The sequence below is a fragment of the Crocuta crocuta genome, unplaced genomic scaffold (genome assembly GCF_008692635.1).
Source record: "Crocuta crocuta isolate KB4526 unplaced genomic scaffold, BGI_CrCroc_1.0 scaffold580, whole genome shotgun sequence".
Classification (NCBI taxonomy): domain Eukaryota; kingdom Metazoa; phylum Chordata; class Mammalia; order Carnivora; family Hyaenidae; genus Crocuta; species Crocuta crocuta.
This window is the reverse complement of record NW_027527940.1, coordinates 4,740,872-4,756,494: the sequence shown is the minus strand read 5'-3', so window position 1 is coordinate 4,756,494 and position 15,623 is coordinate 4,740,872. Positions and strand designations below refer to the sequence as shown.

Below are 15,623 nucleotides of genomic sequence, written 5' to 3'. Positions count from 1 at the left end.
AGCTTAAGTTCTATATATACCTGGATTTATTTCTGTACTCTATTTTCTTACTGCTATTCTAGTCCTATATTATTTTCAGCCTATATTGTTTTCAGTATCTTTGTGTTAAATTTTTATATTTATGCAATTCTCTGTTCACTAGTTTTATTCAGAATGTTTCTGGGCTCCTCACATCTAACTGGTGAGATTATAAATTGATACTGTCATTTTGGGAATTGAAGAAAATTTGTTCACCATCTTCAGAGAGTTTTCACAATGCTGGGCCCCCTACAGAAGTGGAGAAATGGTTCTTCTTTAGCTTTGTGCCATACTTCCTTACCTTGGTCAGAAAGCATTTCTGCATGGGCCATGAATTTAAAAATAACTTGACCTGATTTATCCATTCTTTGTCTTCACCACCATTCTTAGTCAACCATGTCCTTGACACATTATTCGGCCGAGCTTAACCTTGAACAGATACCATGATACTCTTTCTTTTTGGTTGTTTTTTTTTAACCCTCTTCTATAACTGTATAGTCTATCTAATTTTCTGTGGTTTTTTTTTTTTTTTTTTTTTAAGGTAAAACCCCTATTGTCCTTTAGAAAATGCTTTTGTTTTCTAGTCTAAAAAGGAAAGAAAAAGAAAGTCAGTGTTAGGATGAGTTAAGGGCAGTGTGCAGAAGNAAACCTCCCAGGCACTAATGTGATGAAATAGAGATACATAGTGTTATAGTCATGAACAGTTTTAAAAAGTCCTCTCTTTTCACATCCAAGAAGGGAATGTGGTTGCTCTTGAGTGAAAGAGGTTGTTAAAGAAGGTATATGCTCAACCACAATGGTTAAATTAATAGGACTGATAATATAAGTATTGGTGAGGATGTGGAATGCCCAATCTCATACATTGGTAGATCTCATACATTGTTGATGAATGTATAATTTAATATACCTGTTTTAGAATCTCATACATTGGTAGATCTTATACATGGTTGATGAATGTATAATTTAATATACCTGTTTTAGAATCTCATACATTGGTAGATCTTGTACATGGTTGATGAACATATAATTTAATATACCTGTTTTAGAAAATTGGTATTGTCTACTTACCATTTACATTATATGTGTTCTATGTGTTAATAGGCTTGCTGCTGGATATATATACAACAGAAACAAGTGTTTATGTCCATCAAAATAAGTGTACAGTCATATTTATAGCAATTTTGTTCCTGATAGCCTTAAAATGGAAACAAAAGTCATGTCCTTCACCAGTTAAATGGGTGATAAATTGTCGTATGTTAATATAATCAGATGCTACCTAGAAATGCATACAAAGGAAGTAGTGGTACACATAATAGGTGATAGAACTTTGATTGAAAGAAGTTAGACATAAAAAATGATACTACTTATATGAGTTTCAAACACATTTCCACTCTTAAACCCTTTGGGCTGGGGATGGTTACTGAATAGAAGAGAGTATTTAGGGAGCTGCTTCAGTTCTGGAAATATTTTATATTTTCATATTGCTTATGATTACACAGGTGTATGTATTTGTAAAATTTCATCAAGGTGTAACTTAAGTTTCCTATGTCTTACTGTATATAACTGTACTTACATACAAAAGTAAGAATTGATTTTAAAAGTGTTTAAAAATTATTTTCATACATTTTCTGTGATATCCTACCTCTACCCGAAGAAACCTCAAACCAGGTAGCCTACAAGTATACTACATGGAATCACATTAAATTTGCCTAACAATCTGGAAAGACTTTATTGATAGAGCTCTAAGGGTTTTTTCTTTTTTAAATTTTAACTCAGTACATAAAACTTATTTAGGTAATTTTCTGTATTCTCTAGTTTTTATAATTTACCTCATTAACATTTATACCTTTCTTGAATTTATAATTAGGTAACTAGCTGTGAACATATTGCTCATCCATTTATGTTTCTTATATATTGCCAGTATCTAAAAGTTATTTTGTACATTTGTCTTTGTCACTTGTCTTAATCAAATTTTTTCCATTGTGAATCTTTTGAGTCACTTTAGTAGACTATTAAGTGTTTTTTTTCCAACTGTTGGAAAGGGAGAATTCTCTTCATCATTTTAGTAATTTTTGCTTTAACTAAAAACTTAAAACCTGTGTCATAATTAGTGATACATCCTTGCCTTGTTCATTTTTAAGTTGAAATGTCTTGAGCATTTCAACAACAGATCTATTATAGTCTTTGTCTTTATCTTGTTTATATATATTTCATCTAACTTTACTTTTTCTAGAAGTTGTTTATTAAGCTTGGCTGCACAATTTTGTCAGATACCATTTTGAGATCTAGTAATTTCATTTAATTTTTCTTCATTTCATTTATAAATTGAATTATTTGGTTTCCCGTTATTAACTCATTTTTGCATTCCTGATAAAATGCATTTGGTTATAGATGGTGTGTATTCTTTTTATGCACTACTAATGGAATAGGTTTTTTTTTGGATACATGGACAGTTTCCATGTGTAAGTGTAATTAGTTTAGCTTTTGTATTATTTCCACAATCTGGTTTGAATATTGGTATCTATAGTTGCTTAATAATTATTAGACTAGTCAGATTTGTGTTGTGGTCTAGGTTAAACAAGCTTTTGAGACTAGTAACTAATCTTTTAATTACCTTGAAAATAAAGAAATCTTTACTTTTATTTGGCTACAGAGACATGATTTCAGGTATTTGAAGTAGACACACACATAAAATCACAGACCTTAATAAGTTTATTTTCTGTAATAGCAATTTTAAAAAATTTTCATTTTATATATTTTTTTTCTACAGTCCGTGGTGGATGACTGGATTGAATCATATAAACAAGACAGGGACATCGCGCTTCTGGATTTAATCAACTTTTTTATCCAGTGTTCAGGATGTCGAGGTACATAATGTTAGAATAAATAATGTACATTGAATCTAGCAGTCCAGCAGTGTCAAACTACTTCACCTATTTTTAGTTATATATAATCCATTCAGAATGATGTGCTGATCTCTTTCTGATAAAGAAAATTATATTTAAGGCTGTTTCATTTTGTTTTGGTTCAGTTTTGCTATGAAAGAACAAGTTTATAAAATTTTATGAAATTTTGAAGGAAATCTAAAACTCATTTAAGGAATATATGAATCAACTTTAGATCATAAGTTTTTATAATATTTACTGACAGTGTTTCTAGTTATGTTTCAGATTAGGAATTTTGATAGTTCCTAATATTCATTATTTTATTTCTTCTTCAGTATGTATAAGGTCCTCATTGCATAGATGAAGTGCTTAAACCTTAAATAATTTGCTTAAGGTAACATAAGTACCAGAATCTGGTTTCTTAAATTTATCATCTGTTGGATATCTGTAGATAGTTTTTTTAAAAATAAAATGTAAGTTTATTTTTATCATATTAATAGATAACTGATAGACATTTTTCTTCTCAGGAATAATAAATCCTAATAGATTATTCTGTGTTACATGGGGGTGAGGGGTTTAAGGGAGATCAGCATTCTTCTCTTTCCAGTGCAGAAAGTACAGTGATCTTTTATTGAGATCATTGATTCATTTGGTATCTTGAAAACTTTTTAATTTTTGTTTGTCACTCACAGTATTGACACAAGTAGTTTTTATAAAATATTTACAGAACACCTCTATCTTGGACTAAGCACTGTTCCAGAGTATACAAATGTTATGAAGACTGTCTCTGCTGCAGTCAGTATTAGAGTATGTATCATTTTCAAAAGAGGCTTTATTACAAGGAGCAAAGAGGGAAATTATACCAGTAGTTCAGTGAAGTGCTCAGTGCCACTTAATGGTGGCTTTTAATGCCACCATTTATTGACAGTTTAATGACAATTTAATATGTGTCAAGCTCTGTGCTTTATATATATTAGCTCATTTAATATATTGGTTAACAGTTCTGTCAGGCAGATATGATTTTTATAGATCAGGAAACAGAATAAAGGGCTTAGAAGTGTTTGGACATATAGTTAGTTTAAGTGACAAACTCAAGATTCAGAGTCAGGCTTGTCTCAATCTGGAGTCTGTATCTCTAAGGACAGGATAGTATGGGGATAACAAGGAAGGGCTTCTGATCTAGTGTAGGCTTTGTATCTCTGTGTATGTGTGAATGTGGGAGTATTTGTAAGAAAGTGCATCTTAGAGGAAAAACTGTGGTGAGACTGAGACTGAGTAAAAGAAAAGTAGGAGAGACCAGAAAGGCCAAAGGTAACAGATTACATATAAATGCCTCAAGACAAGAAAGCAGGCTACACTCTTGGACACAGAGTTTGAACCTGAATCTTAGAGCATTGAGATTGATGAAGAGTGGCAGGAGATTATGCTTTTTGGAGGAAAAAGACTTTGTTAATTTTGCAGTTTTAAGATTGGTAAGACAAAGCATGAGTGACCTACTTTACGTGAATTATCTAATCTATATAAGTGTTCTGTTGGATTGTGTTTTGATTTAAAAGTTTATTTATTTATTTTGAGAGAGTGAGAAAGCTAGTGGGGGAGGAGCAGAGAGAGAGGAAGAGAGAGAATCCCAAGCTGGCTCTGTGCTACAGAGCCGGATGTGGGGCTCCATCCCACCGCTGCATGATCATGACCTAAGCTGAAATCAACAGTCAGTCAGTTAACTGATTGAACTACCCAGGTGCCCTGGTTTGGGTTTTGATTTTAAAACAATTGGTAGTCTCTGACTTTTTTCCTTTTGTAGTTCATTCCCAACATTCAGAAAACCAGAAAGCTTTAAAAGATATGAAGCAAAAAGTCTTTACCACTTCCTGCCTTTTCATCTGCTCCAGAGTTAACTGCTTTTAACTATTTTGTTGTATATCATCTATCTGTCTGCATTATTTATCTAATTTCCATATGCATATGTAAGAATATATTTTTCTTCGCCACTACTCTTACACAAAGGATAATGGTATATAGGGAGCTTTTTCAATATAGGATCTTAGGACTTCTTTGTGTGTATGTATGATAATTTAGTTTAACCAGTCTGTTAACATGCCCTTTTATGATTTGTAGTCTTCTGCTATTACAGACAATACTGTAGTGAGTAATTTTGTGTATACCTTGTTTGTTCTTTGTGGAGGAATGTCTGTCAGAAAATGTATTCGTAAATTATATTAGATATTGCTGAACTTCCTGCTCTAGGAATTGTACCCATTTTTACTCCTATTAGTAATACATGAAAATGTTTCTTTTCAGTCTTTTCAACGAAATGTTCTTATCAAATTTTGTAGTTGGTCTTATAAATGATTGAAGAATGATGTACCAGTTGACTTTTTAAAAATTGAGTTGAAATTCACTCCACATATAGTCAACCATTTTATCTATCTAGTTATTTATTTTTATCTTTACAATTAACCATTAATTTTTTCTTTTTTTTTTAAGTTTATTTACTTATTTTGAGAGAGAGAAACAGGTAGAGGCAGAAAAAGAAGGAGAGATAGAGAATCCCAAGCAGGCTCTGCAGTCAGCGCAGAGCCTGTCACAGGGGTAGAACTCATGAACTGTGGGATCATGATGTAGGCAAAACTGAGAGTCAGACGTTGAACCAATTGAGTCACCCAGAGGTACCACAATTAACCATTTTAAATTGTATAGTTCAGTAACTTTTAGCACATTCACAGTGTTGAACCACTTCTCTCTAGTATTGTAACTTTCTCATCACTGCAGGAGAATACCTCATATTCATTAAGTAATCATTCCCCATTCATCTCTCCTCCCTCCTTTAACATTTGGCAAATACTAATCTGCTTTCTGTTCCTGTACATTTTCCTATTTTGGTCATTTTATATAAAAGTAGTTGTTCAGTATATGACCTTTTGTGTCTGATATCTTTCTCTTAGCCATAATGCCTTCAAGGTTTATCAGGGTAGTAGTTCATGTATCTGTAATTCATTCCTTTTTATGGCTGAATAGCTGTAGTGTAGATCACAGTTTTTTAATTTATTCATCTGTTAGTGGACATTTGGATTATTTATACCTTTTGGATATTGCGAATATTGCTCCTGTAAAGATTTATGAACAAATTCTGTTTGAGTACTTGGGGGGTTGCCGGGTCATATGGTAATTCTGCTTTTCCTTTTTAGAGAACCATCAGATATTTCCATAACAGCTGCAGCATTTTGTATTCCTCCAAAAAAATGTATAAGAACTCTTATTTCTTCACATCCTCTCCAAACTCTTTTCCTTAGTGGCTGCACTATTTTATATTCCCACCAACACTGTACTAGGATTCCCTTTTCTCTATATCCTTGCCAACTCTTGGTATTTTCCAGTTTTTTTATTTTAACTGTCCTAGTGGTTGTGAACTGGTGTCTCATTGGTATCTCATCATGATTTGTGTTTCCTTAATTATCAGTGATCTTCAACATCTTCTTCATGTGCTTTTTGGCCATTGTATGTCTTCTTTAAAGAAATGCGTATTCAAGCCCTGTGTTCATTTCTAACTTAGATGGTTTTTCTTTTGTTGTGCATTGTAAGAGTTCTGTATATATTCTGAATACTAAACTCTTTTCAGATAGTTAACTTGGAATGATTTCCTTCCCATTCTGTAGCTTGTCTTTTCACTTTCTTAAAGATGTCCTTTCATACTTAAAAGTTTTAAATTTTAATTTAGTTCATTTTATCTATTAATTTTTGCTCATGCTTGTAACGTCAAATCTAAGAATCCATTGCTAAATAAAAGGGCATGAAGATTTACCCCTATAGTCTTTTTCAAATACAGTCCCCAACTTATTATGGTTCAACTTGTGATTTTTTTAACTTTATGATGGTATAAAAATAATATGTATTTAATAGAAACTGTACTTTGGGTTCTTAATTTTGACCTTTTTCTCACCTTGGAGATTCATGATAGGGTACTCTCTCCTGATCCTGGGCAGAAGCAGTGATCCACACCCTCCCAGTCAGCCCCACAATAAGGGTAAACAACCAGTAGACTTAAAACCATTCTTTACCTCTACACTCATTCTGCTTTTCACTTTCTGTATAGTATTCAATAAATTACATGTGAAATTGTATTATAAAATAGGCTTTGTGTTAGATGATTTTGCCCAACTGTAGGCTGTATATTTGCCCAGCTGTATTAGATACAATTCAATAAAATTGTATTAACTATATTACAAAATAGGTTTTGTATTAGATGATTTTGCCCAACTGGAGGCTAATGAAGTGCTTTGAGTACATTTAAGGTAGGCTGTGATATTTGGTGGTTTGGATGTATTAAGTACATTGTTGATCTAATAATAGTTTCAACTTACATAGAATGGGTTTATCAGGATGTAACCCTATCATTAGTTTTATAATTTTAGCCTTTTAAGTAGGTTGTTGGTCGGGGCGCCTGGGTGGCTTAGTCGGTTAAGTGTCCGACTTTCGCTTAGGTCGTGATCTCACGGTTCGTGGGTTCGAGCCCCGTGTCGGGCTCTATGCTGACTGCCAGCTCAGAGCCTGGAGCCTGTTTCAGAGTCTGTGACTCCCTCTCTCTCTGACCCTCCCCTGCTCACACTGTCTCTCTCTCTCTCTCTCCTAGACATAAATAAAACATTAAAAAAAATTTTAAAAAAAGTAGGTTGTTGATCTTGGTTAATTTTTTATATGGATGGTTTTGATTTGTATTTCTCCTATGAGTGAAGGTTGAGAACTATTTCTGTTACTTTTTCTTTGAATTTTCTGTTCCTGTCCCTTGCCAATTTTCCTTTCTGGTGTCCTCTTAGTTTCTGAAGAGGCATGTTAAAAAACGGATTTTAAAACATCTTGGTCTGAGTCATAGAATGATCTTTTCTTTTTAAAAAATGTTTATTTTTTAACTTTTTAAAGTTTAGTTTGAGAGAGACAGAGAGTGTGCACACATGCGTCAGCAGGAAAGAGGGGGAGAGAGAATCTGATGCAGGCTCTGCATTGTCAGCATGGAGCCTGATGCAGACCTTGAACTCACAAAATGTGAGATCATGACCAGAGCCTAAATTAAGAGTCAGTCAGACGCTTAACTGACTAAGCCACCCAGGTACCCCCTTGTTTATTTTTGAGAGAGGGTGAGAGCATGTATGTGTACACTTGCATGAGCAAGGGAGAGGGCAGAGACAGAGAGGGCGAAAGAGGGAATCCCAAGCAGGTTCTGCTCTGTCAGCACAGAGCCCAGTGTGGGGCTTAATCCCTCATACCATGAGATCATGACCTGAACCGAAATCAGGAGTTCGACACTTAACTGACTGAGCCACCCAGTCACCCCTAAAATCTTTTCTTGATGTGATTAACAAAGAAAGCACACTGTTTCTTGTATCAGTGGAATATAATAAAAATCTAGAAATACACCCAAGTACTAATGAAATTTTAAGCATATCTGAAAACCTATGAAAGAAGAGAATGGCAAATTATATTTACAGTGAGATGTTATTTTTCACCTCCAAGATTGGTAAATTTAAAAATTACAACAGTGCTTTGGTCAGGCTATTAGAAAACAGACACGGTTACATTGTTTCCTGGAATAAAAATTGATATATCTCTGATGGAAAGAGATTTGGTAATATCTTTCAAAACTACATTTGTTTTTTTCCAGCCACCCTACTTCTGTAAATTTTCCATGAAGATATACCTCCAGAATTAGGAAAATAAATGCACAGGGTTACTCAGTACATTATTATTTGTCCTTTCAGAATATTGGAAACAACCTAAATGCTCATCTATAGGAGAGTGATTAAGTAAATTGTCAAAAAGAATGATGAAGATCTCTGTATTTAAGGGTGAAATACAAAGTGCCAAAAAGTAAAGAATGCAACTTTCTTGAGAAGGGAAAAGGGAAAAATGGAATATAAGCATGTATCTTTTCTTGTGAACAAAAAGAAACAGACAAAAAGCAAAAAAGAATATTCACTGGCTCCCTGCAGAGGGTGGGGGGGGGGGGGGCATGTATGTGGATGAGGTGGAAACCCTAGAGGGAACTGGAGTGAAAGGCTGATACTTAATTTGAAATCCCTTCTTGTAAATTGTAGTTGACATAATATTATATTAGTTTCAGGTATACAACATTTCATATTTACATACATTATGCAGTGTTCACCTCAATAAGGGTAGTTCCCATCTCTCACCTATACAAAGTTATTGCAGTATTACTGACTACATTTTTTATGCTGTACTTTTCATTCCTGTGACTTATCTCATTTAAAACTGGAAGTTTTTGCCTGTTAATCCCCTTCACTTATTTTACCCACTCCCCTATTCCCTCCCTCCACCCCTCTGGCAACCATCAATTCTCTGTATTTGTGAGTCTGTTTCTATTTTCTTTGTTCATTTGTTTTGTTTTTAGGCTCCACATATATGTGAAAATGTGGTATCTTCGTCTGACTTATTTCATATAGCATTATACCCTCTAGGTTTATCTCTGTCATATGGATTTCCATCCATTTACCATGCTAATGGCAAGATTTCATTCTTTTTTATGGTTGAGTAATATTCTATTGCATGTGTGTGTGCGCGCGCACGTGCACGCACACACACACACACACACACTTTTTCTTTATCCATTCATCTGTTGGTGGACATTTAGGTTGCTTCTATATCTTGGCTATTGTAAATAATGCTGCAGTAAACATAGGCAAGCATATATCTTTTCAAATTAGTATTGTCATTTTCTTCAGGTAAATACCCCAAAGTGGAATTACTGGATCATAAGGTATTTCTATCATTAAGCCCTCTAGACTGTTTTCCTTAGTGGCTCACCAATCTATATTCTCACTAACAGTGCATAGGTTCCCTTTTCTCCACATTTTTGCCAGCAGTTATTATTTCTGGTCTTTTTGATACTGGCATTCTGACTGGTATAAGGTAATATCTTATTGTGGTTCTGATTTGCATTTCCCTGATGATTTGTAATGTTGAGCATCTTTTCATGTGTCTGTTGGACATCTTTATGTATTTATTATTAGGAAAAATTCTATTTAGGTTCTCTGCCCATTTTAAAAATATTCATTGATTTATTGATTATTTTGAGAGAGGGAGTGCAAGCAGGGGAGAAGAACAGGGGCAGAGAGAGAGAGAATCTCAAGCAGGCTCCACAGTCGGCATGGAGCAGGCTGACTCCTATAACCCTGGGATCACAACCTGAGCTGAAATCAAGAGTTGGACACTCAACCACCTGAGCCACCCAGGCTCCCCATCTCCACATTTTAAAATCTGATTATTTGTTGTTTGGGGTTGAATTTTAATGAGTTCTTTATATATTTTGGACATTAATTGAAAGGACCATGATTGCAAATAATTTCTCCTATTTGGAGGGTTGCCTTTTTGTTTTATTGATGGTTTGCTTCACTGGGCAAAAACATTTTAGTTTGATATAGTTCCACTTGTTTATTATTCCCTTTGTTGCCCTTTCCTGAGGATGTAGAACCCCAAAATACTGGTAAGACTGTTCATAGTTTTACTGCCTATGTTTTCTTTTAGGAGTTTTATGTTTTAGGTCTTTACTCCATTTTGAGTTTATTTTTATATATGATATAAGAAAGTAGTCCACTTTTATTCTTTTATGTGTAGCTGCTCAGTTTTACCAGCATCATTTATTGAAGACTGTCTTTTCACCATTGTATAGTCTTGCTTCCTTTGTCAGAGATTAATTGACCATATATGTATGAGTTTATTATGGACTTTCTTTTGTTCTGTTGATCTATGTGTCTGTTTTTGTGCCAGTACCATACTGTTTTGATTATTATAGCTTTGTAGTAGAGTTTGAAATCTGGAAGCATGACACCTCCAGCTTTGTTCTTCTCTCTCGAGTTTCTTTGACTTTTTTGGGTCATTTGTGGTTCTATATGAATTTTAGGATTATTCTTCTGTAAAAAATGCTATTTGTATTTTATAGGGAGTGTATTGGATTTGTGTATTGCTTTGGGTAGAATGGAGGTTTTAACAATATTACTTCTTTCAGTCATTGAGCATGGCATAACTTTTCATTTATTTGTGTTGTCTCCCATTTCCTTCATCAATATCTTAATAGTTTTCAGAGTACAGGTTTTTCTCCTTCTTCATTAAATTTATTCCTAGATATTTTGTTCTTTTTGATGCAGTTATAAATTTCTGTTTTTGCTATTACTTATTAGTATATACAAACATAACATTTCTTCATATTAATTTCGTATTCTGCTACTGTACTGAATTTGTTTATTAGGTCTAATAGCTTCTTGATGGAATTTTCAGGATCTTCTGTATATAGTGTCATGTCAGCTGCAATTAATGATAGCTTAACGCAGTCCTTAGCAATTTGGATACATTTTCTTTCTTGTCTGATTGCTGTGGCTTGGACTTCTAGTCTATGATGAGTAAAGATGGTGAGCAGGGACATCCTTGTCTTGTTCCTGATCTTGAAGGAAAAGCTTTCAGCTATTTCACCACTGTGATGTTAACCACTTTGTCATATATCGCCTTTAGTATGTTAGAGAGTGTGAGCCCGGGAGAGGAGAAGAGGGAGAGAGAATCTTAATTAAGCAGGCTCTGTGCTCAGTGCAGAGCCTGACATGTGTCTTACTCCCACGACCCTGGCATCATGACCTGTATCAAAGTCAGGAGTTGGACGCTCAACTAACATTAGGCATACTGGATTTTTATGGTTTTATTTTATTAATGTGGTCTGTCACATTGGTATATTTGCAGATATTGAGCCATGCTTGCATCCATGGAATAAATTCCACTTGATTATGGTGAATGTTCCTTTAATATATTGTTTTGTTCAGTTTGCTAATGTTTTATTTAATATTTTTGCATATATAGCCATCAGGGATATTGGCCTGTCATTTTCTTTAGTGTTTTTGTCTGGTTTTGGTATATTTATTGTTGTTTTTTAAATTTTTAAAAATGTTTTATTTATTTCTGAGAGAGATAGCGTGAGCAGGGGAGGGTCAGAGAGAGAGAGAGAGAGATACAAAATCCAAAGCAGGCTCCAGGCTCTGAGCTAGCTGTCAGCACACAGCCCGATGCGGGGCTCAAACCCATAAAGCGTGAAATCATTCCCTGAGCCGAAGTCGGATGCTTAACTGACTGAGCCACCCAGGCGCCCCTGGTTTTGGTATATTTGTAATGCTGGTCTTGGAGAATGAATTTAGAAACATTTTTTTCCATTTGAATTTTTTGGAATAGTTTGGGAAGGATAAGTGTGTTAATAACTCTTTAAAATTTTTTTAATGTTTATTTTTTAGAGAGGGAGGGAGAGAGAGTAAGAAGGCGTAAGCAAGGGAGGGGCACAGGGAGAGGGAGACACAGAACCCAAAGAGGGCTCCAGGTTCTGAGCTCTCAGCACAGAGCCCAATGTAGGACTCAACCCATCGACTGAGATCATGAACTGCGCTGATTGGGGATGCTTAACCAACTGAGCCACTCAGGGGCCTCAGGTAATAACTCTCTTTTTTAAGAGTTTTTGTGGAATTCACCTGTGAAGCCATTTTATTCTGGATTTTGGTTTGTTGGGGATTTTGGTTACTGATTCGGTTTCATTACTAGTAATCTGCCCATATTTTCTTTTTTCTTCCTAGGTCATTCTTGGAAGATTGTTTCTAGGTTTTATCCATTGCTTCTGGGTTGTCCAATTTGTTGGTGTATAATGTTTTGTGGGAGTCTCTTACCCTTTGTATTTCTGTTGTGTTGATTGTAATTGGTCTTTCATCTGTGATTTTTTTTAAAGTTCTTTTTCTTTTAATAGTGTGACTTAAGGTTTATCAGTTTATTTGATTCGTTTCAAAGGATCAGATCTTAGTTTAATCTTTTCTTTATTCAGTAAGTTTTCCTACTCTTGATTGTCATTTTATCCTTCTTTATGTTAACTTTATGCTTTGTTTTTCTTTTTGTGTTTCCTTTAGGCGTAGTTACATTTGTTTATTTGAGCTTTCATTTTGTTTCTTGATGTAGGTTTGTGTCACTATAAACTTTTACAACTGATTTTGTTGTATTCCAAATATTTTGGACTCCTGCATTTCTGTTTTCATTTGACACAGGTATTTTCTGATGTACCATTTGATTTCTTTATTGAGGCATTGATTGTTTACTATAATGTTGTTTAGCCTCCATGTGTTTGTGTTTTTTCAAGTTTTTGTTTTATAATTGACCATTAGTTTCATAGTGTTGTGGTTGGAAAAGATGCTTGATGTAATCTCAGTCTTCTTAAATTTACTGAGAGATTTTTTGTGACCTAACAGGTGATCTCAACTGAAGAATGTTCTTTATACCCTTGAAAAGTGTCTATTCTGAGGGATTTTGATGGAATGTTTTGTATGTATCTGTTAGGCCTGTCTCATCTATTGTGTTGTTCAGAGCCAGTGTTTCTACTGGCTGCTGAGTCTCTGTCTGAGTGATTTATCCAGGGATTTAAGTGAGGTGTTAAAGTCTTCTACTATAATTGAACTAATGTCAGTTTCTCCTTTTATGTCTCTAAATACTTGCTTAGTATATGTAGGTGTTCCTATGTTTGGTACATAGATATTTAAAATTGTTAAATTTTCTTGCTGCATAGATTGCTTTATCATTAGGTATTGCCTTTCTGTGTTGTTTCAGTCTTTGTTTTGAAGTCTATTTTGTTCTACATATTGCTGCCACAGCTTTTTTCTTTTTTGCTTCTATTTGCACAGAAAATCTTTGTCTCTTTATTTACTTTCAATCTGTAGGTGTTCTGAAATCTGAAGTGAATTTCTTGTAGTTAACATATAGATGGATCTTTTTTATTGTATTTTTTTAAGTTTATTTATTTTAAAGATGATGGGTCAGAGAGAGAGAGGGAGAGAGAGAATCCCAAGCAGGCTCTATGCTGTCAGCACAGAGCCCGACACAGATTCAGTCACATGAACCATGAGATGATGACCTGAGCCATAATCATCCATCAGATGTTTGGGGCGCCTGGGTGGCTCAGTCAGTTAAGCATCCTACTTTGGCTCAGGTCATGATCTCATGGTTTGTGGATTTGAGCCCGTCGTTGGGCTCTGTGCTGACAGCTAGCTCAGAGCCTGGAACCTGCTTCGGATTCTGTGTCTCCCTCTCTCTTCTGACCCTCCCCTGCTCACACTGTCTCTCTCTCTCTCAGAAATAAATAAAACATTAAAATTAAAAAAGAAAAGATTCGGATGTTTAACAGACTGAGCCACCCAGGCATCCCCAGAAGGATCTTTTTTTCTTTTCTTAATGTTTATTTATTTTTGAGAGAGAAAGAGAGTGTGAGTAGGGAAGGAGCAGAGAGAGAGGGAGACACAGCATCTGAAACAGGTTCCAGGCTCTGAGCTGTCAGCACAGAGCCCAGGGTGGGGCTCAAACTCACAAACCATAAGATCATGACCTGAGCCAAGGTCAGACACTTAACCAACTGAGCCACCCAGGCGCCCCAGAAGGATCTTTTTAAAATATACTGTTGCCCTGTCTTTTGATTACATCATTTTATTCCATTTACATTTGAAAGGGTTAATATTGGGTATGTACTTAATCGTGTTTTGTTAACTATTTTCTGCTAGTTTTTGTAGTTCTACCATGTTCCTATCCTTTAATCTCTTCCGTTTGATTTGATGACTTTCTTTAGCATATGCTTTTTTCATTCTCTTTATTTTTTTAGGTCTATTGTAGGTTTGGTTTGTCGTTATCATGAGGCTCATATATAACATTTTATGTATATAACTGTTTTAAGGTGGTGTTTGCTTAAGTTTAAACATATTCTAAGAGGGGTGCCTGGGTGGCTTAGTCGGTTAAGCATCCAACTTTCGCTTAGGTCATGATCTCGCTGTTCGTGGGTTCTCGCCCCGCGTCGTGCTCTGTGCTGACTGCCAGCTCAGAGCCTGGAGCCTGTTTCAGAGTCTGTGACTCCCTCTCTCTCTGACCCTCCCCTGCTCATGCTGTCTCTCTCTCTCTCTCTCTCTCTCCTAGAAATAAAAAAACATTAAAAAAATTAAAAAAAAAACATATTCTAAGAGATTAGGTTTTTACTTCTCCTTCCATGTTTTATGTATATGATGTCATATTTTACATCTTTGTATTTTGTGTATTCCATAATGAATTATTGTAGGTAAAATTGATTTTAGTATTTTTGTCTTTTAACCTTTGTACTAGCTTTATAAGTGATTGATCTACTTCATTTACTATATGTTTAGTTTTAGCAGTGAAATCTTTTATTTTCACAATTTGTACTTCTAGTAATGATTCTCTCTTTTCATTTAATGAAGTCTCTTTTGAATTTTAAATGATGATGAACTTCTTTAACTTTTGTTGGGGAACTTTTTATCTTTCCTTTAATTCTGAATGATATCCTTGCCAGGTAGAGTATTCTTGGTTGTAGGTTTTTTCCTTTGAGCACTTTGAATTATCATAAACTTCTTTGGGCTTGCAGTGTTTTTCTTAAAAAGTTAGTTTATAGTCATATTCAGGTGTCCTTGTATGTAACTAATTGCTTTTTGTTTATTCCTTTTAAGAGTTTTCTTTTTGTCTTTATATATTTTAAGAATTTATTTCTTAAAATATGATTTATTGTCAGTTTAGCTAACATACAGTGTATACAGTGTGATCTTCGTTTTGGGGTATATTTCCATGATTCATCACTTACATACACACCCAGAGCTCATTCCAACAAGTGCCCTCCTCAGCCCATCACCCATTTTCCTCTCTCCCCTACCC

The 15,623-nt window shown here is 34.7% G+C and overlaps 1 protein-coding gene across 3 annotated transcripts in view; it reads left to right on the top strand.

The window, feature by feature from the left end:
- The window catches only part of STAG1 (STAG1 cohesin complex component), a 422,866-nt gene that overhangs the window by 188,989 nt on the left and 218,254 nt on the right, over positions 1-15,623 (top strand). For all 3 annotated transcript variants that reach the window (XM_077752340.1, XM_077752338.1, XM_077752339.1), the window contains exon 5: positions 2,789-2,885. In XM_077752340.1, the coding sequence (XP_077608466.1) occupies positions 2,789-2,885 (97 nt within the window). The remainder of the gene's footprint in view (positions 1-2,788; positions 2,886-15,623) is intronic.